Below are 26828 nucleotides of genomic sequence, written 5' to 3'. Positions count from 1 at the left end.
ATTTTTGTTCTTTTTCTTTTTCTTTAGTTTCATACATTTCTTTCAATATTGCCAGCTCTTTTTCTACTTCTATTATTTTAGTATTTTTTATTTCTTCTAATTGTTGTACTTTTTTTTTTCTTGTTATTTTATTTTTTCAATTTTCGTTTTTCTATCTATTTCTTCATTTTCTTTTGTTATTCTTATCATAACAGTTAAACTATCTTCTAATTTTATCATTTCTTTTTCTAACATTAAACTTAGATTGTCACCTATTTTCTTATATATTTTTCCTAAATTAAAAAATATTATTTTTATTTTTAATCGGTCGTAGAAGTGAAACGGTAAGTTGGAGGTTGTGGGAAGTAAATACCCTAAACCCCTTTTTTATGTCAAATTGTTTTCATTTCAAACCCTCCCGCGAAGCAAAATCTCCCCTTTTCTCTTTGATTCTTCAATTCGAATAAGAGAATTGGGGATTTGGGGTTTTCGTATCTTACTTCTCAAAATCATCCTCGATTCCATTTTCAATTCAATTGATGGAGGATACCAATCAGCAGAGCATCGATCCATTCACTTCTGTATCATCTTCAGGTTTGTACATTTCTTATCCCTATTACTTTTGTGGTTTATGCTGTATCAACAGTGGATCTATGGTTTAAAGGAAGTGAGGGAGGGTATTTTTCAATGAAATTTTCGATATAGAGAGACCTTGATTACGAGGTTCTGTTTTGGCTGGAGTCTGCTTGTGCTGACCTTGTTTTATCTTGTTGATTTGAAGATTCATTTGGGTGTTGTTTGATGATCAAATAGGATTAGTCCTATGCACAAAGTGCTTCCCTTTGGGTTTTTGTAAAAATGTTTTTTTTTTCTGGTATTTGTATACTGGGTCACTGAAATAGTAACTCTACTATTGAGATAAAGCTCGCCCTTTGCTGTTTGTCTGATTGTGTGAGTGGGATCTTTATTTCTTGGTCTTGCAAGGGATTGGTTTCTCTTTCAAAATTTCCAGAAAGGATTATATGGGTTCTTTTAGGTTGTATCTTGTTGACAACAGCATACCCTGTGAAATCCCACAATTGGGGTCTGGGGAGGATAGGGTGTATGCAGACCATACCCCTACCTCTGGGGAGGGTTATATCTTGTTAAGTTGGCTATAATTACAAGGACCCTTTGTGGTATCTCAAAAAATAATTACAAGGACTTCTGTTACAGGAAGTTGTTTTAATGGAATTTTGTATGGGTATCATCTATTGAAGGTGATTTCTGAAGAATTGTTATCATTTTGAAATCATGATGTGTAGTTTTAGTATGATAAGATATGCAACAAGATTATGATTGTCGTCCCTCACTAATATCTCATCCCAGAATTGACAAAGGAGCAAGAACCCTAACAATTTTTTCTACACTGAATCAGTGAAACTGCCTTTGTCGACTGGATGTGTACCCCATACAAAGTACATACTGCATATTTTTATAAACATATAAATGTATGAGTGTATCAGTTGGTACTCCTATAACATCTGAACAAGTAAAATCACAGTTTTACCCAATTTCTCTTAAAGTACATAGATAATAACGTGTAAGATGATAATCTGAGATGGTTTGGCATGTTTTACGTAGAGATTAGATGCACAATCTGTAGTATATTATGACTCATTGTAATGAAAGGGGATGAAGTCATCCTAAAGTTGTATGAACAAATTTTCTCCACAGACAAATACTTCGAAATCCACTGGGTGCAAACAATTTCTGAGGGCCATCGGACTGGGTAAAACCTGAATTAACCGTGGTGGACTTGCGGGAAACTCCTTGCCGAGGGCCTGTGCACCCCCGGGATTAGTCGGGACTCAAAGAGACTCGGACACCCGGTGCAAATCAAAAAAAAAAAAGATCTTAGTTGTTATTGGTATACTTACATTAGGTCCATCGTTTGGAAGGAATCGTTGATTCTAGTCTTAAAAATGATCATGTAAGGATGAATATGAGAGAACGTTGAGTTTTAGAGGCTGACCACTGGATTTAATAACACAAAGGATGAGAATCCCAAAACTAAAGTATGAACTAAATTAATGCAGAAGCAGAACTAGGAAACAGATTGAAAAGGCTAAACAAGAATTTAAAAGATGAGGGAAGATTTAAGGAATTAGCTTCAAGAATTTCCAAGAAAGCAAGTTCTAAAGATTGACAAGATCCAAGTAAGAACGAATTAGTTACTGGATGAAAACCAAACGCCTTTACTTGAGAAACGAATCAAACATAGAATCGAATCTTGAACACTTTGTGAGTAATGTTAGCTATTAGTAATGAGTACTAATCACCTTCTAAGAATACCAAGAAGAAACCAAATATATCAAAGAAGAAGTCATCTTATTATCTTGAACTATGAACTAGGTAGGTTGAAAGATAAATCCCAAAGCAATCTGCCACAAAGGTTCAAAAGAACTCATTATTAATATTCTTCAAATGTTAGTTACAATGAAGCAACAAAGCACCCCTTTACGTTGTAGTTTATACAGTAGTAAGGGGGCTAGTCAAAGACAATTAAATAGGAGTGATATTCCCTAGGGGCATAGAAGGCTGCCCACACTTGGTCCAATGCAGTCAACATAGAAATAAACAACTCTTAAGTATCAATTCTAGAAACTAGGTAAAAACGCACACTAGTTTTGGGCTGCTGCATTTTCGCCTTTTTAAGGCAGATTTGAGCCCATTCCGCCTCTTGGACTTCAATTTGGGCCTCTAAATAGATGTAAGACTTGGACAAAAGATCTTTTTTTTGGGTTGGAGCTTTTCTTCTATCACAAGACACTTACTAATTGCCAATTGCAGCTCATTGAGTTTGTCTTGAAATTTCTTTGTTTGGGATCTTGTCAAGGGTCTTCTTAGAACTTTCAAAGTTTCATCCATGTCCTTTAATGACATTGAGATACTATCAGGATTGATGACTTTATTGAGACTTGCCAGCATGCATAAATACATCCTTATGTGATAAATAGGAATTTTCTTGAATTGTTGTCATTGAGAATCTAGCTCGATTTTAGAGACTTCAAAGTGAAATAGAGAAGTATGGGTAGAAACTGGTAGCAGTATAATCACACCTAGATCAACTTCATCTCAGAAAAAGTAAATTAAGAGCCTCTGAACAGTTGATGTTTGAATTGTGTAACTACTGCAGTTTGACATTGCAAAAGTAATGTAATATCCCAAATATTTATATTGGACATAATAATCTTTTGACTGTGGGTGGGCATAGTTTGGGCCAACCCTAAATCCAAGCTGAAATTTGAACTTCTTGGATATTTCGTTTGGATTATGGATTGGACTTCAAATTTTATTTTTAAAATTTATGGACATTGGATTCAGTACTACGAATGTTTGGATATCTGAAAAGCCAAAATTTGTATACCTTATATTCATCCATTTCCAAAGGTTCAACAGATTAGTGCCCTACATCCCTACTTACTATAGTATTAAGTCCAATATGGAATTACACAACACAACATTACCAAGTTAAAATTAAATAAAATATGGAATTACACAACATGGCCATAAAAAGTTATACATTTCAAGGAGCAAACTATTAGGTGAATTGAGGTTGTTAATTGTCATGGATTGCCTTAAAGGTTCAAAAGTCAACCTAAATATCCAAATCGATTAATCCAAAACCAGACTTAGTTGATTTCTTCCCATTTGCCCTAGCTTTGGTGGACAGAGTTACCTGATACTTGTTGTTGGTGAGAGGTGCCAGGTATTCTAGGATTAGGACCACAAAATTAGTTGATATTTGTTGGTGGGAGGTGGCAGGCATCCAGGTATCCTAAAGAAAAAATGGTGGAGTCCCACACTGCATATGGTGGACTGTGTGGAAGGAAAGGATAGCAGGAAAGGATAGCAGAACCTTTGAAGATAGGTCCAGTTCCATTCATAGAGTTAAATAGAAATTGTATTATATCTTTTTAGTTTTGGTGTAAAGAGAGAGACAGAGGAATCAGAGATTGTAGATCTTTTAGGTTCTCTATAAGTAGTTTCTCCCCCTTTTTGTTCCCCTTTTGAAGGTAGTCTGCATATCCTCAATGGTGAGGAATACAACATTACTGGTTTCCAAAAAAAAAAACCTATGCTCTTGGGCTGTGGATACTGGATCATCTCATTCTACACAAATAGATTTAGAGTGGTCAATAAAGCCTTAGGTGAACATCCTCTTAATTTTAGCACAAGTCTAACTCACGGTCAAAGATTCAAAAAGTCAACTCTGGTTGACGGGTTCGAATTTCTGAACCATGACCCCCAACAGATTTAGCGAGAGAGAGGATTCCAAAATGCTAATCAAAATTAAGTTTTGGTACCATTTTGCCCTCTGAATCGAAGATCTGCTTGAAAACCCTAGGACTAAGACTTCCTCAGCTCCCCTCACATTTCCACTATAAAAGTTTACTCATGATTACATAATAAACTCAAATAAAAGGTCAGAATCATTAGCTCGACGATTTGGGTTGAAAATCCCTTTTGTGTTTGCTTACTGTATTGCTCCTCTCTGTTTCTTTTTTTGTATCTTCTAATGTCATTCATTAACTCATGATTACATAATAAACTCAAATAAAAGGTCAGAATCATTAACTCGACGATCTGGGTTGAAAATCTCTTTTGTGTTTGCTTACTGCAAGTATTTGGGATATTACAAGTTCTTAATTCTACTATAAACCCTTTTTTATACAAATTGAACACCTTGGGATCTTAAATTCTTAATTGAAATGTTGTTGAGATTCATTTTTATGGTTAAACAATTTTTGAAAATATATTTATGAAAAGGCTGTCTTTTTCAAGTTTTCTTTAGAGTGGAGCATCATTTCCAATTATGTGATCCAAATTTTTAGCAATAGTTCCAAATCTTTCCACAAAGCACAGACGTTTGAGGTTTTACTCTCTTATTGTAGCCTTTGGGAGAAAGAATCCTGCTACCCCATTGCCTTGCACAGCAGAGTCTCTGCATTTATCATTTGAATTTGTCCCTGTGAAATCCATTCTTCATCTTTGTTCTTTTGCTTATCAAGTAAATGAATAAAGCTACCCACGAATTGGACAGTTGGGTTGTTTAAGACCTACCGCGTGTGTGTGTCAAAAAAAATTCCTGTGAGTGAAATGAAGTTAGATTTAGCAGGGTCCTCTCATGTAATGTTTTCACACCTTTTATAAAATATCTACATATTATTGAGTTATTACTGCAACGTTTTGGTTTTGACAAATAACTGGCTTGTTTGATGTGGGTATAGGTGAAAGAGTTGTGGAGCCGCATAATGCTGCAGAACAGGTATACTGCTAATAGTCCTCAGTGTTATTATAATTTATCTTTTGTATAGTTTTGCCAGCATAAATTACGTACTCAGTTAGTACTTTTGTTTTTATCCATTATCAGCCTATTTCACCCAAAGATGAAAGGATTGGTTCTGCAAATGCTTCTCCAGATGCAGCAATCCCTGGGGCTTCAAGAAATGCTCAAGATCACCCTGTTACCTCTGAAGGTGGAGCTATACCCACCTTTTATCCACTCAATTCATATTCTCCTCAGGACCAAGGTCTTTACTATGGAGGTTAGTTCCTGTGGCTAATGTTAAGTTGATGTTGCAGTTCACCCAATTTCACATGAATACAGTAAGATGCCGAAGAATGAGTTTTTAGTAGATCATTTCTCCCTCTTTTACAAGTGGTCCTTGTGTATCATTGTAGTACATCATGTGATATTCTGATATACCAAAAGGTTGTTACTTCTAAAATAGTTCAATGCTTTTGGGATACTAGCTTAATGCATGCAAATATGCTTTTGTGAAATCCGAAAAAGTTTTTCTTGTCTTCGTTGTTTGGTTCAACTTCTAATAGACTTGATCTTTTATGGTTGACGAGCTTTCTGCTCTCTCTCTTTACATATTTCAATTTGTTCCACTAAAATCTCAATGCAATGTGATTGGATAAATGTAATGTAACCTCTTTTCTTGGTTGCATTTTCTTGATGTTACTACGTCTTGCCATCTCTTTCTTTACCAGATCACTAGTTTTGAGCTTTATTTGATTGTGAAGGTAATGGAAATAAAAGTACTACGGTACTTGAAGTTTTGATTAATGGTTGATTGTGATTTGTTAAGTAAAAGACAATTTTTACTCACTAGATGGTACCTCTGCCAATGGATTCACCATCTTTTTTGTACTTCTTGACCTTAATTCTAGGATTTCGTTTGTTAAACGCCGTCCCCCTCCTATTGGTTTTATGCGGGCAGTACACAAAAATCTACAGTACTTGAAGTTTTGAATAATGGTTGACATTGATTGTGATTTGTGAACTGAAAGACAAGATTTTACTCACTAGAAGGTACTTCTGCCAATGAATTCACCATCTGTAACCTTTATTTGCCTTCTGGCTCAGGTTACGACAATGGCACTGGAAGTTGGGTTGAACAATCTAATGATGGCAACGTGAACAACTTGCATGTTGTTCCACCAGTAAGTTTTGATTCCAGTTTTTTGTGTGTGGTAGCATTTATATTCCATACAGTGGGTCACCGAATAGTAATTTCTCCTTGACCCTTTGCAGGGAATGTTCAATGAAAATCCACTCTTTTTCCCTCCTGGTTATGGCTTTGATCCACAGATGGCATTTGGACAGTTCTCCCCCATGGCTAGCCCTCTTTCTCCTTTTATGATAGATGGTCAGTTATACTCGCACCAGATTCCAGTTTCTCCACCTTACTATGCACCACCTGTTTCCCCTGGCTTGCCCCATGTTACATCAGCTCTTCCAGCTTCACAGCCTGATCTGGTGGCACCAGGAAGCACTGGCCATGAAATTGATGGCACACATTTTGGGCCAGGATCAGGTTACTACATCCCTGTTGGACCGTTTGGTGGAGGTGAGCTTTCAGGAAGCAGCAACATGGGTTTCTACAATTACCAAGGTGAAGTTGGATCTGGTCAATCTTTACCTAATCGACACCCCGTGGACTCTGGAAGATACATGTCTCAAATGACATCTGCGGGACTATATCCACCACCAGTTGGCATACTTGGATCGTATGAGCAAAATGCCATGCAGGTTTGTATCATTTTTCTTTTCACTGGTAAATCGAGTGAAAGAGAGGCAATGAATTGGGAAATATCTGTTACTTATTCTAATGATAAGTGTTTTATCAACTCAAATATCATTTTCATAATATGATTATATGCTACTGCATGCACCAAAAGTTATACTACCCTAATAACTAGCCAACCCAGTTTTAGTGCATAGCCTAGTAAGAGATTTATGTTGTACTTATTTCAATGTAAGCTTGTTCATTAGTGGAAAAGTTTTAACTTATTGGAAAAATTAAGGGTAAGCACCACTTCAGGCATTAAAGTTAGCATTTAAAACTATCAATTATGACTTATCTGGCTTTACATATTTCATTCCTTTAACTTTCACCTTACCTCACGCTAATGGATACAACTAGGTTTAGCAATGTAGCCTGGACTCATCTTGACGAATTATTCGTGCCACAATCACTAAGGCTTCATAGGTGTTTTGCTAAGTCATTAAATAGCTAGTTAAAGGTTTGTATTCACAAGATTCAAAGCCTTTATTTTCAATAGCTTTAGTATTGGATATTGGCATATGTCCAATCCGAATGCTTTTTGAATGTTTCCATCATTTGTAGTAGAAAATACGATATTGTCTTATGTATCTCATCAGTACCCTGTTTGGTAATGTCTGATAGGATAGCATTAGGATTAAGGGGTATGTATGACAATTCTATTTGTAGGAGAGAAATAAGAGGACTTTTGACGGGCTTTTGTGTAGAACTAAAAGTTACCTTTTGTTTTGGTTATACTTGGGACTGATGAGAATATACTATATTGTACAGATGGTTTAATATTTTGAGTTTCAACGGAAATTCCTTATATATGTGAATTATCAGTGAAATAATTTGACTAGTAAAACTTCTTATTACCAATAAATTGGACACATCATGTGCACAACACTATATATAAGAAGATGCCTATCCAAATTCATCTTAGATTCGAAATAACAACGGATTATCTTATTTTAATAGCATTGGAACTGTCAACTGTTCCCATTTGGTGGCACGATAAGAAACCAAGAAAATGATCCTAATGTGTTTCATCTCTTTAGAAATGGCCTTGTGAATAAAATCCTGCCTATAGTTTCTTACTTTGGATTTTAAGATGCTTATACAGATATCAACACTAATTTATGGCCCCTTTTATCAAACAGTATAATATCTTTTTTCTCCTTGTAGATGTCATATTTGTTGTCTCTTTTTTGTAATTTTGAAAAAAAGTAATGATACTAGTAGCTTATCTACATAACTAACGGTGATGGTTTTAGTGTACACAACAAATATTTGGGAATTATGAAGCATTAGTCTTTCGCTCCCACCTTTAAATAATTCTACTTTAGTACTCCCTCCGTCCCTATTTAGTTGTCCATATTTCCTCTTTTAGTTGTCCCTATTTAGTTGTCCATTTTGACAAATCAAGAAAGGACAACAAATTTTTTCCTATTATACCCTTATTTAAATAAAGTTGTCATAAATAAAGTAAATAAACTTATGAACTTCCCAGCATTGATTAGTTATCTTGAGTGAATTTATTTTAGAATTGTAAATTGTACTATAAGGGTAAAATTGTAACTTCACTATGCTAATCATTGTTGCCTTAATCTGTGTGTCATTTCTGAAGTGGACAACTAAATAGGGACGGAGGGAGTATTGTTAACCACAATGATTGGGTTTGAAATGATAGCCGTATGTTCTTATGTACCTTCTTACTCTTTACATTCTGCTTATTGTACTCAACAAAATAAAGAACATGAGTGCATATTATAACTGCAAAATCTAGATGATGGTCATTAGACACTCGATTCACTATCTTAAAAATGAGATTTAGTCGATGATATATTATTTCTCCTAACTTCAATACTGAGATGCACCATCCCGGAAACACAACTGACTTTTGTCATCTGAAATAAAAAATTATATACAGGGTTGTCTTAGGACCTGCCTTGTGTGTCTCTTGAGTTGTTTATCATCAGTAGCTCCTGCTGTTATGAATGACTTACCTACTTATTTGATCTAAACTAGGCTTCACATCAAGGTCTTGGCTTTACACCGGGCTCCTCATCCAGGCAGTATTCCCAAGGCAGTCTTTATCCTAGTGCGAACTATGGTAGTGGGTCCAGTTCTTTGTGGGAACCTGGTCACAGAAATTGGCTGACTCCAGACAGAGGTGGAAGACGTGAAAGGGATCGGCATTCTGTCAACATTTCCACTGAATCACTTGGTATGGCAAGTGAACGAAACCGAGGACCAAGGGCATTAAAGCCAAAGAGCAAGGCTTCCATTGAGGATAGCTCGTCTTCTGTTATTCGTACAGAAGTTGAGTTAACTTCTATTTTGCAGCCTGACCAGTACAATCGGCCTGGATTTGTCACTGATTATGAGCATGCTAAATTCTTTGTCATCAAGTCTTTCAGTGAAGATAATGTTCACAAAAGTATCAAGTATAGCGTCTGGGCTAGCACTCCTCAGGGAAATAGAAAGCTTGATGCTGCTTATGCTGAAGCAAAAGAGATGAATGCTAATTGTCCGGTTTTTCTCTTTTTTTCGGTATGTTCCTTCAATACTTAAATTGTTGCCATGTTAGTTTAAAGAATGCAGTACTCTCCTGGGAAATGGTTCATATAAGTTGACAACATTTGTCATTATTCTCGGAGGACACCAAATATAATGTCTTTCAGTTTTTTTTTTCTTTTTCCGCTTCTGATTTTTCTATTGCATAGCCTGGGGGTCATTATCATTGGAAAATTTGTAAACACCAATGTCTGCTAAAAAATATTGATACACTTCTATATGATAGACATGCTTAACTTTTGAGATTTTATTTTTTGGATACAACTCTAGGTCAATGCTAGTGGACAATTTTGTGGGGTTGCTGAGATGGTTGGACCTATTGATTTTGAGAACAACGCGGAGTACTGGCAGCAGGACCGATGGAGTGGGAAATTTCCTGTTAAATGGCATGTCATTAAGGATGTTCCTAACAGTCAGTTTCGTCACATACTTCTGGAACATAATGACAACAAGCCAGTGACTCACAGCCGGGATTCCCAAGAGGTACATGTCTTCTACTATACTCCTTGTAATCTTCTACTGGTGTTCTTTCTTATCTAATGTCTAAGACTATCACCCAGCTCTCAATGTGTATCACCTGTTTGAGCTGCAAGTTTTATGCATAATGCTTATCTTGAATGTAGCTAGTCCAGATCTTTTGCCTTTATCATCACACAAATTATTTCAGGATAGTTTACATATATTGAATGATGACTGCTTGAAATTTCTCTCCTCTTTTCTGTATGCTAATATTCAAAATCTTGCCAATTAACAGTCTTACTCTTGCTCGGCTCATGTGTCCTATAGTTTTGGGTTACCAGTTGCTTCACATTGTTTTCTCATTCTGATTGTTTCAGGTTAAATTGCCAGAGGGATTAGAAATGTTGAAAATTTTCAAGAACTATGAAGCGGATACCTCTATCTTGGATGATTTCACCTATTATGATGAGAGGGAGAAGTCCTTGGTTGAAAAGAAGAGTAAACAGCGTCCTCTTCCACCGGGTAGTGCTGCAGCTGACACAATAAGTCAACTAGCCGATAGTCTTGCTGGCACACTTAACTTGGAAGGCAACAAGAAGTTGCCTTGATAGAGTTTGTAGTGCACTACATTAAGCCAGTAGCAGATTCCAGAGGCAGGGTTTATTGCAGTCATTCAATGTTTATTTGGTTGGCCAACCAGCTGGCTCATATAGTTAAGAAGTTGCCTTGGATAGAGTTTGTAGTGCGCTAGCAGATTCCAGAAGCAGGATTTTCTGCAGTTATTCAATGTTTATTTGGTTGGGCAACCAACTGGCTCATATAGATAAGGAGATAGCTAACGCCTAACAGCGTTTTGGGAGGTGGCCTTTTCATCACCTTCGGATCAGAAAACTCTCTTTCCTTCATTTGTCAGTTGTTCAATTAGTTGTTATTTGCGGTTCTTGGGCAAGGATAGAGCAGCCAATAGTGTTAGTGCTTAACTGTTTTCCCATTATCTCTTCGTTGTTTCTATAAAGTAGGTGATGGCATGCAATACAAGAAGCCATCCGACATTTGGAAATTTGTGGACCTCTCCAGGCTGATGTCGTATTGTACTCTAGCTCTTCTTAGTTTCAGGAGGTACCCAGGGCTGCTTTGTTATTGCTGTAGAATTGCCAAAATGGGTGATAATTGGCAGGATGCTGCAACATGTTTACAGAAATCAAACAACTTTTATATTGAGCCTGTATTTCATTATCAACTCAAATAATGTCTGGCTTTGATAGTCAGATTATTTCTTTTATGGAGTCAGGTATCAATGTTTTCTCTGTTGCATTATTCCTTCTTTTATGGAGTCAGGTATCAATGTTTTCTCTGTTGCATTATTCCAGCAAGATTCCATACCCATATCGGTTATATGTGGTATAGCTTCTTTCGTCGATGTTTTGCACGATATGAAAGGAATTTCACTCAATTACACTATCCTTAGAGAGTACTTTTTCCTTTCTGGCTCAACATAATCATTGCCCAAGGGAATTCATCTCGAGCATTATTCCAAATCAAAACTCTCTTTTCTTACTCAAGGAATTTCACTCAATTACACTATCCTTAGAGAGTACTTTTTCCTTTCTGGCTCAACATAATCATTGCCTAAAGGGATTTCATCTCGAGCATTATTCCAAATCAAAACTCTCTCTCTTAGCATACGATTGTTCGAGATTGAAGATGGCTTTATTTGGAACTTAGTTGTCTCTGTGTACACCCTTTTCGTGGATTGTAAACGCAAACTTCAAATCAATTCGTTGTGTTCCTGCCTGAGAACAACAATGAAGCCCCATGGCAAGCTGGACCAACTAGGATAGTTTATGGAACTTATGATATCCAGTAATTGGAGAAATCAGTCCCCAAGAACTCACTCTCATAGACCTGCTGCTATATTGTGATCATATAAGTTGATTTGAGTATGTCCCATCTCCAATCAAAATGCCATTCTTGCTCCCCAATAGTTAAACAAATTCCAGTCCTACAATACCTTTCATACATATGAATTGATTTCAATATACCTTCAATTATCCAAACAAAATCACTCCTGCAATGCATGATCAACCATTTGGGGGCTATAATACAAAGATGAGGGTCTGGGCGTGGGCCAGAAAATAAGATCTTGAGGACATTATAATTTTTATCAAACTTACAACAGCAAAGGGTCCAGGGATACACATCAGCCGTCTCTATTACTACTAATCAGCATCTTAAATCCAAAGAGAACAAAAAAAAGATGCAACAAAGAAACAAAAGTACTTCTAACTTACTCCCTTTCCTATCTGAACAAAGAAATTATGCTTGATAGAGATACACAGGAGTTAAAATCAGCTGTCTTTTTGGCTTCCCAAAATTTTTACCCCTGCTTTTACTGCTTCTAGTTTCCACTTCCCACATTAATCAGTAGTCATAGGCTGACTCATGCAGCACATAAAATGGGCTTTTCTGACAGTTGTCATGATCTCTGTTTCTGCAACTTCGAGCATTCTGACCACCTGAGAGAATGGTGGTCGATTATCAGGGTTTGCATCCCAACAGCAGGTCATGATTTCACTTAGAACAGGCAAACAATCATTGGGGATTGCTGGACGAACACCTTTTGTTGACTACAGCAAAAGCTGCCTGCATAGCGGTCATTTTCTGGAACGGAAGCATACCTGTTAACAGTTCCCACAGAACGATGCCAAAACTATAAACATCAACTTTGTGGGTGTAAGGTCGATGCTGAATCATCTCCCTGCAAACAGAGCAAATGAAATCAAGTGACATGTTAAACAACTTTGCATGTTCTTTTTTTGCAAAAGAAAAGAATCACAACATATTGCAAAAATTGCTAGAACTAAATTCAACTTCTTCAAGTGAAGACTCCCATTGTCAGGCAAGAGCACTATTACCAGAAAGCATAATTTTTCATATTTTCCATTCAACAAGTCACCCATTCTGTGTTCTTTAGATTTTTTTTTATCGGATGTCCCCGAAGGGACTGTTTTTTAGATACATCTACCATCACAGTGATGTACCCATCCCAACCACATGCAAAAAACCTAACTATTTCCAGAGCCACCTCATACATATATTCTGATCTCAAGAATCTCAGCCTCACTATTTCTGGCAGCGACAATCACCATGTTTTTTCAGAGTAAATTTCTAAAAGAAGTGTGCTATAAGAAAGAAAGAAAAAAAGTAGTCCACTTTTCACTTTTCCAGCCAATATAAAGCTTAAACATAAATCTGGAGATGGACAATCACCATGTTTTTTCAGAGTAAATTTCTAAAAGAAGTGTGTTATAAGAAAGAAAGAAAAAAGTAGTCCACTTTTCACCTTTCCAGCCAATATAAAGCTTAAACATAAATCTGGAGATGGACGGACACTGGAAATCAGAAGGTACTGCTTTGATTGGGAGATGGGAAGACATTTTTCTTTATATCAATAGCTGGCAGCAGAAGCATCTGAATCCTGACGCATAATATGGAGAGCACATAGAAGTGGGAAGGTTTCCGTTAAAACTCATGCATGCTGTGTGATATATGCAAGTTATAACAAAAGTAACCTGCAGAGAATTAAGAGGTAAAGTGTATTCCAACAAATACTTGTTGTGCTTCAAGGAGATGGAGTACAAGCAACCAATTCTTTTGCTACTGGGCAACTTTGAAGCTTGTTTCAGAATATGATTCGGCTAAATTGGGTGATACATCTGACACTAATAATTCTTTTATGCTGCTAGATGGGCTACAATTCGTAATTGGGAACTGGGTATGGAATCTCTGTTGTACATTATGGAAAGAGAGATGCATTGAGGGTTCCATATCATTCTCTTTCCATCTTGATCACCATGACAAGCTCAAGAAACAAATAACTGACTGACCTCTTCTATTTTTGGTAAAGAAAAGGAAATAACTGACCTACCCAGTACATTAGTGGTTCCAAGGAATTCATGATTGGTAATAAGTTATTAAATTAATGAAGGAAATAAAGTATTAATTATTGCTCCAAATTGAGAAAGGCATCGCTATAGCAATAAAGAAATTAAACTCTTAAACACCAATAAGCAACTTCACTCATTTTTTTAGAATACAATGATGCCTTCCATCAACTTTCTATTGGATGGCACCGCGACATACTTCCGACAAAATGAGACAACGCATCTCGTAAGTGCAAAACCACATAGCCTGAGGCAATAAAATGAGAAATCTGGCCAATATTTTAAAAGGCATGGGTGTAAGGCGAAGCGTATGCCCAGGAGAATGGAACGTAAGCTCCATGGATATTTAATTTTTAATATTCTATAAAATGAACAAGCCAACATATAAAAAATAATTTTAAAAAAAATATCTTAAAATAGTAGAAAAATGTGTATATATATATATATATATATAAACATGTTAACATCTACATGAACATCGGAAAAGAATTGTTTTTCTTACTTGAAAAAGTAAAAGACGTAAAGATGCATTGTACCTATAACATCACTATGATAGTCAGGGGCGGACCTGTGTGGTTGCAAGCGGGTTCAGTTGAACTGTCTTCATTCCGAAATTTATTGTATATGTATGGAATACAATAATTTGAACCCATGTAACACTAAACTTTACTTTGGAGCAGCGGTCTAGGGGTTCAAACTCACGCCTAATGTGTGGGTTCGAATCCCTCCTATATCATCTTATGTTTTTTTGCTACTTTTAATTCAGCATTAAACTATTACTCCCTCAGTAATTAATTGTCTTTGCTACTTTTGGTTCAATATTAATTAATTGGCTTTGCTCCTTTTAAAAAAACGAAAAAAATTAACTGACCATGTTAATATGCTAGCTCAAAAATTTACTAGGAGTATATTCATATTTTCTTCTTCTTTTTTTCTATTTCACTTTGTATATTTTGTTTTTTAATTATTCAAATTCAATAAATTTCTATAATATTATTACTTCAACAAAAAATTATAGTTTTGGTGATTGGATTTTGGTACTTTAATTCATAGATTTTTAACAAAAATATGAAATTATTTTCATTGAAATTATATATAGTTTGTTAATTTACTTTTGATTTAGTTAGTTAAAATAAATGTATAAAGGTTCTTTGTAAATTTTTAATCTTTTTTCTCCTTTATTAAATAAAAAAGTTTTGAGCTGTAAAAGAAAGAGAGGTTACATTACTATTTGTATAAATAAACAAATAAAAAAGTAATGGGGTAAATCATTTGTTGTGCTCGATGTTGGTTACACTATTGAATATTACTATCGATCTCTATTTACTAATCGAACCCACTTATGTAAAATGCTGGGTCCGCCACTGATGATAGGACATACTAAAAGTTGTAACACCACAATTATCAAAATAGATGACAATAATATGAAGTTATCATTGGAAAACTTAAAACTAGTAATTAAATCATAAAAGTTCATATTATAATACAAATAGGAAAAAAAAAAGAGGAATAAAGCCATAAACTATAAAGACTCAACATCTAAACTATATTGATACCAAAAGAAATTCTAAAACCAACAACATGAAAATAATAAATTAACGAGAGCAAAAAAATAGACGAAAATAAAGCATAAAGAAGGAAACTGCAAGCATGGAAGCAGAGAGAATATTGGAGGTTAGAGCTCTTGCTCTATAGTTTGCACATTGCAAACAAAGGGTAGAAATGTTAGCGATTATTGGTTGCTCAGTAAACGACAAAAGGAGAATTGAAAAATCAGAATAAACAATTCGAAGAGGCCTTTGAGTCATGAGTTTTTTTGGTATGAAAATTTACTATGAGTTCATTTTTGAGTATCTAACTATTAAAAAAAAGGATCTATTAAGCAATTTTGGTTCCAATTTTAAAAAGTTCCCTGGGCATACGCCACAAATGAACGCCCAGAATGTTGGGATTTATGCTTAAGAGAATGCCCTGAATGTTGGGACTTATGCTTAACAGAATGCCCTGAATGTTGGGACTTACGTGCCACGATACTTGCATCCCAATTTGTAGGCGTACTAAGAACACACCAAGGCATACCGGTTGGGCGGGGCAACACGAGTATTCTAGAGATGAGACACATACTGAGATGAATGAATCACAAGAGAACCTAAACAACACTATTAAGAGAGGTACACTTGATTTCGGATGTAACCTTTTGACCTTTTACATAGAAACTCTTTTGACCATTTACACACAATGACTGAACTTACCATAATAGAACAATCCCTTTATTGTTCACATTAAATATGTACAATCTCTATGCACTGAACTCCCACAAATACTGACAAGAATTTAAACACTTCATAGAGTTCAAAAATATCAAGACACTGAACAGTCATGATTCAAGAGAAGGTAGAAAATGCTTATTTTTAAAAATATTCGATATCCACTATGTCAAAAAGAAATCGATATCCAGACCAAGGATTTAAGTCATAAAGGAGGAAAATGGGATGAAATTCTTCAGTACACTACAGGTTCTTGGTACCACCTAATTCTTTTTTCCTTAATAACCACTTTATATTACCTTTTTGTTTGAGAGGAACTATTATGCTCATATATGTATGGTACTTTATTTTCTGAAATTGTGGGCTTCACTTCATACTTTTAGCTTCAAGTCCCTTCAATTATTCCGGCATTTTTAGGTTTTTCTCCTTCAAAAGCACAACCAAACTATACAAGGGAGCTTTCTACTCCTCCAAACACTCTTTGTTCCTCTCTCCATATCGTCCATATGGCAGTTGGCACCAAAGAGCTACTTCTCAATTCCCAAATTCTACTTCTTGATAGCATCTAGTAAGACGTTGCTGATTTAAATACAAAGTTTTGGAAGAATTAGATTGAACTTCCAATTCTCTGGAGTCCTCATCTTTTCGACCTACAAACGGAATCGTTGCAAAAAGTCGAGAGACAAAACTGATCCTCTTTTCAGAAGAAAAGGTAGCACTTTTGTGGCTCTCGGCGAAGTTGATCCCTTGAATGTCTAAGAATAAAACTATTGAACTGACAAATTTGTTTGATGAGAAATGTGAAGTGAAAAGGAGGGATTAGCACTTTGTTCCTCTCAATTTATTCCAATAAAGGAGCTAATCCCTTGTATGTTTAAGTCTAAACTTTCTAAATGCAATAAAAGGTTAAAAAAGAGTTCCCTGGTTACAATGAAATTATACTCCTTGTTCCCTTTTTAATAGCAAGTCAATGCCTTAACCCAAACCATACTTCCAAGTCGTTGATCAGCACTGGAAAATCTACAAGTTTTCTAGATCTAGAATGTGGTGTTGGAAAATATCTCGAGTAATGCGAGCACCATCTTAGGAAAGAATGAACCTGAAAGGTAAACCGTCAACAACGTTTTTATTTTTTAAAAGTAGGTCAACATTATTAAAGTAGGTTAAATAGATATTTTAGAAGGCGCAGAGATATTGCACAAACTCTGATGCGATGAAAAGGCTAAGTGTACAATTATATTGAAGGTATTTGTAAGATCAATTATCCCTACTTAACAGAGTACACAATCTCTATAGATGCTAACAACTGCTATAAACAAAGTAGGTATGACCTGGAACTAATCAACCAAACCATCAAACGAAGGTATCAGCAAAATTAACTAAACTGTAACTGAATCACTGACTATAGAATGATCTTCACAAGGAGTTTCCAATCAAGAGTAGTTGAAGAGTAGGCAGTTTTCAGTAGTGTTCATCATTGAGTGGCCTCTCGCTATCTAGGTGATAAGATGGTCTGGAAGCAGCATCTCTCCCGGTAAGCAAGATGAGATCACCAATTCTCGCAGAGTGATCTAAACTAATCTACCCTTTTTTACGAAATTGGTACGCAAAAAAAAAAATCAAGAGTAGGAGTCTGAATTAATAGTTGATATGGCAAGCTAGTGATATTTTCCCTGCAGGAAATAAAAAACAGAGCTACCTATATAGTTGGAAGAACTGAGCTTGAATAGCACTTTCTCCAGCAAAGGCCACAGTATGGAATCACTAAAATGTGCTGACCTGATCACTTGACTCAGGTTCTTCTTGTTGATGACTTAAGGACCCTAACCCCAGACACTGCGTCAGCATTCCTCCCAAAAACTTCATCATTTCAATGTCATGCATTGATAGACATCTTCTGTTGATACTATTCTAGTATCTGAACTTGACCAGAACCAATAATATCTATTTGAAGTCATTTTGGTAGTCAAGGCTATGTTGTGCACCATGAATGAGTTGCTAGGCTTTTTAGAAAAGCAATTCAAATAAAATGAGTTGAACTCTATTCCTAGAGGTCAAAATCTAAGACAGGACACAAGTCTGCTGCATTTGTGGTCTAAGTTCGCTTGTACTTAGGTGCAGGTTCCAATATGGGTACACATCGGAGTGTTGATCAATTAAGAACACCCACATTCAGAAGATGAATGTAGCAGAAATAAGGATGTTTAGATGGATGTGTGGGCATACTGAGAAAGATGATAAGAAACGAAGATATAAAGGCAAGGTGGCAGTGGCCTTCATGGCAGACAAGATGAGGGAGGCGAGGTTGAGATGGTTTGGACATGTGAAGAGGAGGTGTGTGGATGCGCCCGTAAGGTGGTGGCAAAATTGGTTAAAATAGAAGTCAAGAGGGGTAGAGGTAGGCTGAAGAAGAACAAAGTGAGGGAGGTGATTAGATAGCATATGACACAACTTACCTGACCCTAGATAGGAATGTTGGGGTTAGAGGATTAGTGTAGAAAGTTAGTGGGTCACCGAGTGTTGTCCATTTCATGTGGGAGAGGTAGGGGATAGCCTCCTCTCCATTTCTCCTTAATCGTAAATCATAATATTATTTACGAATCACATGGTTTCTTTGTTCTTTTGTGTTTATTACTATTTGTTGCTCTATTTGCTCTATATCCTATTTTTTGTTGTCTTATTTTCTTATAATCGTACGTTAAATTCTTCTTCTTCTTTTTTGAGGTTGATGATTTATCGAAAACAACCTCTATACCCCCATAAAGGTAGGGGTAAGGTCTGGGCGCATCTTACCCTCCCTAGACCCCACATGTGGGATTGTAGTCTTGCACTAGTATATTGTTGTTGTTTTGTATTTTGAGAAAAATGGGAAGAGTGTCAGATTGGAAGGGATGGTGTAGTGGACATATAAAAGAAACAGAAGAATAAGGATTATGAATAAGCATCAATGTCACCGTAATGCAGACTAGTTGGCATTAGGAGGAGAACTGTTTCAAAAGAAAGTATAACTTGTCACTCTTTTTGGAGAAATACTTCAAAGAGACTGTTAAAGCATCTCCATTGGTAATAAGAGAGCACTCCCATTTTGTTATGCTATCAAAAATTACATCATAAAACCGCACTTTAGCAATTTTTACTCAAAAAGAAACGAACATAATTGCATATTCTTAAGTACCAAAGTCAATAATTCAGAAGAAACCACAACTAGCGTGGAATTAAGGCATAACTGTTGTAGTTGTAGTTGTAGTTATAGTGGTACAAAATGCCATCTCCAGTTACTTTTATTCTTCAGTAACAAACAATTTGCTTTTAATCTGATGGAAAGTAGTCAAAACAATAAAATGACAGTGACACGTTCTATTTTTTCTTTCTTAATAAGTAGTGAACTATTTTAAAGTCTTCACAATTTTTTGAATAAAGTAAAAACGATAATAAAAAATGGGAAAATTTTAGAAAATAAAACTTTACAACTAGAGTCTTTACCCAGTATATTTCCTTTTTTTCCTTTTTTATTTTCTTGTAAGAGAAACATGACACCCTTAATTAGTTTTTAATATTCAAATATGAAATATATTAATCCTGGACGGATTAAATATTAGTACATCCATAGTTCATATAGTACTACAATTATTAACTACCAGAATAGTGGAGTACATAATAGGCATGTTGTACATTTAACTTTAGGCGGAGCATACAGAAGGGATAGGGGTATTAGTTACCTTCTCTCTTTTTTAAAGGATAATGGTATTACCTTTCCATAGTTCAAGGAAAAAAAGTTCAAAAAACAGCTTATAAGTGCGCATTACCTTTCAATTTTTAAAACGATATGCAACATGCAGCTATATTTCAAACCATCAAGAGAAGGTTATATTGTAAAAAAAATTAATATCCAAGCGAATATCAGGCTGAACAAAATTTATTTATGTTTTGCAGCCATTCCTCCCTTTCCTTGGCAAGTAAGGTTGTATTGTATGCACCACTAGGCCCACAGGCCCCCTCAAGTGCATGTCTGATCCTTTTTTGCATGTGCCAAGCACATGAAAATTCTTTTTTAACGACAAGTGGCAGTGAGATTCGATACCGGATCTCTGCCTGCTCTGATACATTATAAAGTGTGCTCTCTGTAATAGCTTAAGATTATATTTACTTAACTATATTCTCTACAATCTATATGAATCAAATAATAGGAGGACATTGGGAACTATAATAAAACTAACACAAGAAGATGAAATAATCCAATAGGAGTAATGAAAAGCTAAAGTAGTTTTCTTATTGGCTTTTGCCAAAAGGCCAAAGACTGGAATAAGATAATAGGATAAACAAAGATTCTAGAGAACCCAAACACTTACGGAGCCATCCAGCAGTATGTTCCACTGGTGTCATTCCTTCAGTCTGCACCTCAATACGAGCAACCCCAAAATCCGCAATCTTGATTGACTTATCCGCAACAATGAGTAGATTGTCAGATTTCAGGTCGCGGTGTATCAAATTCAGGTCATGTACATATTCCATCCCCCTTGCCACGTCTAAAGCCTGTTTCACTGCTAACTTCAAGGTCACATATCGATTTTGTCGTCTGGCCAGAAACTGACGCACTGATCCACCTTTTGCATATTCAGTCACAATACACCAGACCATAGGTTTACAAGATGCACCAATAAAACACACTATATTTAGATGCTTCAACCTTGCCAACATCATAACTTCCTGCTGAAATGCCTGCTCCATCAAATGAGTTCTCTCAAGATCATTTTCTGGCTTCTCTTGAAGCTTGATAGCAACATCCTCACCATTATATGTTCCCTTGTAGAGTTTCCCAAAAGCCCCTTGAGCAAAAGTTGAGCCCATGTTCAGCTTCCTCAAATCAATCGTCCACTCATCATAATTCTCAAGTCCATCAGTAGGAAATCAAGGATCCATCAAAGCTTGAGCTAGGGCATCATCACTCAACCCATGAGAAACTCTTCCCCTGTTTACACTAGCTACCACAAAATAGTTAATGCGGACACGCTTGAGGCCCTGGTGGTTTAAAATACGAGTGTGGAAACCATATGATCCAATGCTGTTGTTATCCATTGACATCGCGACGGAACCTCCACCATCACTCAACTGCAAGCTCCCGTAACTGTCAATTGACATGTTTGATCCTTCACCAAGCTTATGGTAAAAAATTTGAGTGAGGCCATAATTATCAAGGTCCTCATTTAAGTCTATAAGTCCTGCAAACTTTGGAGCCTCCAACATTTTCTCTGATAAAGCTACTACAACACAAAAGCTTCAAGTCTAGCTTATTTACTCTGCATGAGGATTTGCACAATCAAACTTTACTCTCCATAACCCTGAAAAAAACATGACAAACAAAAGGTCTTATTCAAAATCCAATGGAAAAATCCTTCTTAAAAAAACACTCTCCAGAAAATCCTTATTAAAAATCAGAATGCAATTACCAGTCGATTAAGGGAGAATAACTATTGTTGAAGTGTGTGGCCATCTCATCTAAAAGCTTAAACTGTTAGAGAGAACACATTTTTAATAGTTAATCATAATCTCAACACGCCCCCTCACGTGCGGACTTGATTCTATTTTCAAGGACCAAACTCGTGGAAATTCTTTTTTTTATTTGGGTGGTGGTGAGATTCGATCACAGGACCTCTGTCTGCGCTCTGATACCATGTTCAAGTGTGTGATCATCTCATCTAAAAGATTAAACTTTTAGAGAGAGCACATTTTTAGTACTTAATTATAATCTCAACAACTACACAAAGATTAATGTTTCAAATTTTGAGAAAGGGTCAATAATGCCCTTGAACTATGCGAAATTGAACAAAAATGCCCTCAGTTAATAATTTTTTTTTTTTGAAATAGGTGACTTTAGTCTTTAAATGCCCTCAGTAAATAATTTGGTCTAAGAATGCCTTATTGTTACATAATGGGTCAAAATGCCCCTTTTTCAAGTAAATATGTTATTTCATTTCTTTTCAAACACAGTCTTTTCTAAATAATAATTTTTTATTAGCAAATATTTATCCTACTTCAATTCGAAAAAGATTAAAAAGTACAAATATTTTCTATTTTATTAGAAATATTTTTATTGTTATCAAAATTAAACTAAGAATGGGTTACTACGATCTTATATATATTCTTTATGTAATAATTTTATTAGGAGTGAAATGTGATTAAAAGTAAAGGAATTAATATATTTATCCGAAAAAGAACATATTTGACCCATTATGTTTATCCGGAAAAGGACATTTTTGATCCATTAAGTAACAATATAGGCATATTCAGACCAAACTATGGACGACAAGAGTATTTTTAGACCAAACTATTAATTGCGGGAATTTTTGTTCAATTTTGCATAGTTCAAGACTATTTTTAACCTTTTTGGTTCAAATTTTAATGATATTAAAGAATCCATCAATCAATTTGATTAGAAATGAATCTTGAGCATAACTCAACCTCAAAAGCTAGCTCATGAGGTGATGGTCGTCCAATACCACATAAGGAGATTAAATGACCTATCAACTATTGATATGGTAACTCAACACGGCCTAACAAGTTCAGGAACGGATATCTAAGGCGTTGAAAATATAAGATTAGAGCCTAATATCAGGTAAACCATGAATTGAAAAGGGCATGACCCAGACCTTATGAAAAGGAAGAGCAATAAGAGAGGACACTATGGGAATGCAATTTCTTGAGTTGGAGCACATGATGTTAGGGTTTTGCCCTGATTTTCTTACCATAATTTAAGATTTATTTTTCCTTAAAGAAAAGACAAAACATTACCATAAATGTTTTTACTTTTCTTGAAAGGAAAATATAATATTCTTTCCTTTTAGGACAAGGTTTTGGAGTAGCTAGTTCTTTTCTAGTAGGAAAGGTTTTAGGACTCTATAAATATAAGTTTGTTTCTTCTAACACAATAACAATAACAATAACATCCACAATGTAGTCCGTTTAAGAGTCTTGTTTATGAGGAAATTTATTCTCTCTAAAGTTTCAATGTTTTTCTTTATATTAGTTTTGATATAATAATATTTTGATTTTTAGTATAAGTTTTTTGTTTTCTGATTTATCAACCATATTATTTGCAATTGTAAGCTTTCGCATGACGCCCTATTCACCTTCATAACCCAACAAGTGGTATCAGAGCACATGGTTCAAAGATCCGGTGGTCCTATGGTTCAACGAGGTTGAAGACATGCTCAAGATGGTTTCAAATCAATTTGTAATCAATTTGATGATAATGAAGACTTTTTGTCAAGCTACATGTGGAGAAGAAGTTTCAACCATATTTTCAACATTTCTGTTGCTGCAATTTTTAAGAATAAAAACAAAATATTTTTAACCCATGTATATTTAACTTTATTTTTAACCATGACAAACAACAATGATGAAGATTTTGTGAAGAACAAGATTATCATGCAATGAAGAAGACAGATCAAGTTTTGTCAAGAAAATCCAACCAAAATGGGAGATTTGTTAGGGTTTTGCCCTGATTTTCTTATCATAATTTAAGATTTATTTTTCCTTAAAGAAAAGACATTACATTACCATAAATATTTTTATTTTTCTTGAAAGGAAAATATAGTATTCTTTCATATTTGGTTTATTCTTTCCTTTTAGGACAAAGTTTTGGAGTAGCTAGTTCTTTTCTAGTAGGAAAGGTTTTAGGACTCTATAAATATATGTTTGTGTCTTCTAACACAATAACAATAACATCCACAATGTAGTCGTTTAAGAGTCTTGTTTATGAGAAGATTTATTCTCTCTAAAGTTTCAATGTTTTTCTTTATATTAGTTTTGATATAATAATATTTTGATTTTTAGTATAAGTTTTTTGTTATCTGATTTATCAACCGTATTATTTTATAGAATGTTGGAATTTGGTAGAATCTTTTATTTTTTTTTCTTTTTAGTCTAAAAATATTTTATAGTATTTAATTTCCTTTCAAGTCTAGAGTTTACATTAATTGAAAAATATTTAATTTTATTTTAGTTTAGTATCTAGAAGGATTCTTATTTAGTTTAGTATCTAGAAGAATTCTTCTTAAGGAAAGATTCTCTTAATTATTTATAAATAGAGATGTACTCTTCTATTTGAATCAATGCAAGAATCAATACAAAGAGTTATCATTCATCCTCTCATTAATTTCTCTTTCTAATTTCTTTCATTCCATAACAGTGGTATCAGAGCCTTCCATTGATTTTAATGGATCTGTGAGTTCATTGAAAAAGAACTTTCAACCACTTTATTTTCATACATATTATCAACCCAATTTTAACCCGCGCTTTTATTTTTAAGGCAGGGCTACTGATAACCAATTTTAATCCATACTATTTTAAACCTTATTTTCAAACCATGACAAACAATACTCTTTCTTTCAATGTTCCACAAACCTTCAATGGGGAAAATTATCAAATCTTGACAGTTAGGATGAAGTCTTATCTTGAGTCTTATGATTTGTGGGAAACTGTAATGGAAGATAAACTCATACAACCACTCACTGAAAAAACTTATTATTCCGCTGCTGAAATCAACCTTCACTCAGAAGGGAAAACCAAAATATACAAAGCCAAAATTGTAATTCAAAATGCAGTTGCAAATTCAATCTTCTCTAAAATCATTGTATTTGAGACGACAAAAGAAGCTTGGAAAAAAACATGAAAAGGAGAGATTTCTCAAGAATAACTAAATGTTCAAACTCAAGTTAGATACACCAACTTGAGTTTGAGGGGGAATGTTGAAATTTGGTAGAATCTTTTTATTTTTTTCCTTTTTAGTCTAAAAATATTTTATAGTATTTAATTTCCTTTCAAGTCTATGGTTTACATTAATTGCAAAATATTTAGTTTTATTTTAGTTTAGTATCTAGAAGGATTCTCATTTAGTTTAGTATCTAGAAGAATTCTTCTTAAGGAAGGATTCTCCTTAATTATTTATAAATAGGGATGTACTCTTCTATTTGAATCAATGCAAGAATCAATACAAAGAGCTATCATTCAATCTCTCATTAATTTCTCTTTCTAGTTTCTTCCATTCCATAACACATGAGGGTTCCAATACTATTGGTGGTACTGCTATGCAAAATTATTTCTTTTCTACAATGATTATTTTCCATGATAAGAAATAAATTTTGGGCATAATTAACCTCAAGAACTAGCTCATGCAAGGATGGTTTCCCAAATATCTTATATAAGGAGACTAAATAACTTATCATCTAGCGATGTGGGAACTCAACACAATTCAACTACACCTCAATTTAAAATTACTTTGGCAACACTACACATGTTCTCTTTATCCATTTTGCTCAATTCAACACCATTTTATATAAATCACTAAATAATTTGTCTTTGATCGCAAATTAGAACTTCTTTAAAACCAGGATCCTCCAAACAATTACTTATCCTTACACAGACATGCAAGTCTCCAACAAAAACACCAAACCAAATGTCAAGTGTAAACTAAACCTTGATAGCTGATATCACATGTATGAATCATTTACTTCTTAGCTAAGTACGCACTGATCCTAAAATAGGTAATGTCACTACATTTAATTCCCAAATCGCTCAAGAATGAAGATAAACAATCAACCATAAATCCTTCTGGAAACATACATGACAAAACATTAATCATGAAGTACATAAACTTAATTTGAAGAGCCTAAAACCTCCTAAAGATTATCTCGAGAAAAAACAAAAATAAACACAAACAACCCATTTACCCTTCCACAATTTTTCTTCCAGAAATGAGGGTTAAATAGTAATTTTTCTCCATCTCAATCCATCCCCCATAAAGAAGTTGAAAACTTCAACTATAAGCGGCAACACAAAACAATTACCTAGCTCAAAATTAACAAAAACCGCTGAAAATTCCCATTAATACAAACAAAAAAAAAACATCATTCGATAATCAACAAAAAAAACTCAAGAAATTTAGTGATCTGAGGGTAAAATCGATGAAAAATGATAAAAGTAGGTTGATCAAATATGACTTGACTTTACAAACTTACTGTTCTAACTTCCAAATACCCGATCGATTCTGCAACAACCGAAGCGGTATACGAACTCTGTTGTGCTCTGCTCCACCGCGCTGAACACATAAAAAAGGGAAAGATTACAAAAGAAAGATGAGAGGAAGGAAGAGGAAAAAACAGTACACATACACTGATGAATTAATATTTTCTTCATCTATCGTTTTTCTCTTTACTCGTAGTGGAGGAAGAACTATTGTATAGTCGCTCGTACTCACAACCGGGTATGCTGTGGGGTCATCAATAATCTGGCCCCTTTAATAAATTCAACTTTGACTGCTATGAGGGTTTTGGTTCAATATTTTTTATTTCAATTTATGTGACATAGATAAAATTTGGAGAGTCAATCAATTTTTTAATAAATTTTTTAGATATTTAAAATTATTAATCATTGTGATTCATAGTACTTTTTTACGCAATTTTTAAATGTATAACAGATTAAAAAGAAAAATAAGACAAAATTAA

The 26828-nt window shown here is 34.8% G+C and overlaps 1 protein-coding gene and 1 pseudogene across 1 annotated transcript; one reads left to right on the top strand and one right to left on the bottom strand.

The window, feature by feature from the left end:
- Positions 1-311: 311 nt before the first annotated feature.
- On the top strand, positions 312-11391 carry LOC125869195 (YTH domain-containing protein ECT3-like). The gene is made up of 8 exons (XM_049549759.1): positions 312-573; positions 5253-5290; positions 5396-5570; positions 6398-6474; positions 6566-7063; positions 9108-9632; positions 9927-10139; positions 10493-11391. Exons 1-8 carry the CDS (start codon positions 519-521, stop codon positions 10721-10723), a joined length of 1812 nt encoding a protein of 603 aa, XP_049405716.1. The 5' UTR covers positions 312-518; the 3' UTR covers positions 10724-11391.
- Positions 11392-12173: 782 nt separating this feature from the next.
- LOC125869196 (serine/threonine-protein kinase STY13-like) lies at positions 12174-26474 on the bottom strand (annotated as a pseudogene).
- Between the last annotated feature and the right edge of the window lie 354 nt (positions 26475-26828).

This window comes from Solanum stenotomum, chromosome 6, assembly GCF_019186545.1.
Source record: "Solanum stenotomum isolate F172 chromosome 6, ASM1918654v1, whole genome shotgun sequence".
NCBI classification, from domain to species: domain Eukaryota; kingdom Viridiplantae; phylum Streptophyta; class Magnoliopsida; order Solanales; family Solanaceae; genus Solanum; species Solanum stenotomum.
Note: the sequence above shows the minus strand (reverse complement) of the source record. Positions and strands in the feature narration are given on the sequence as shown.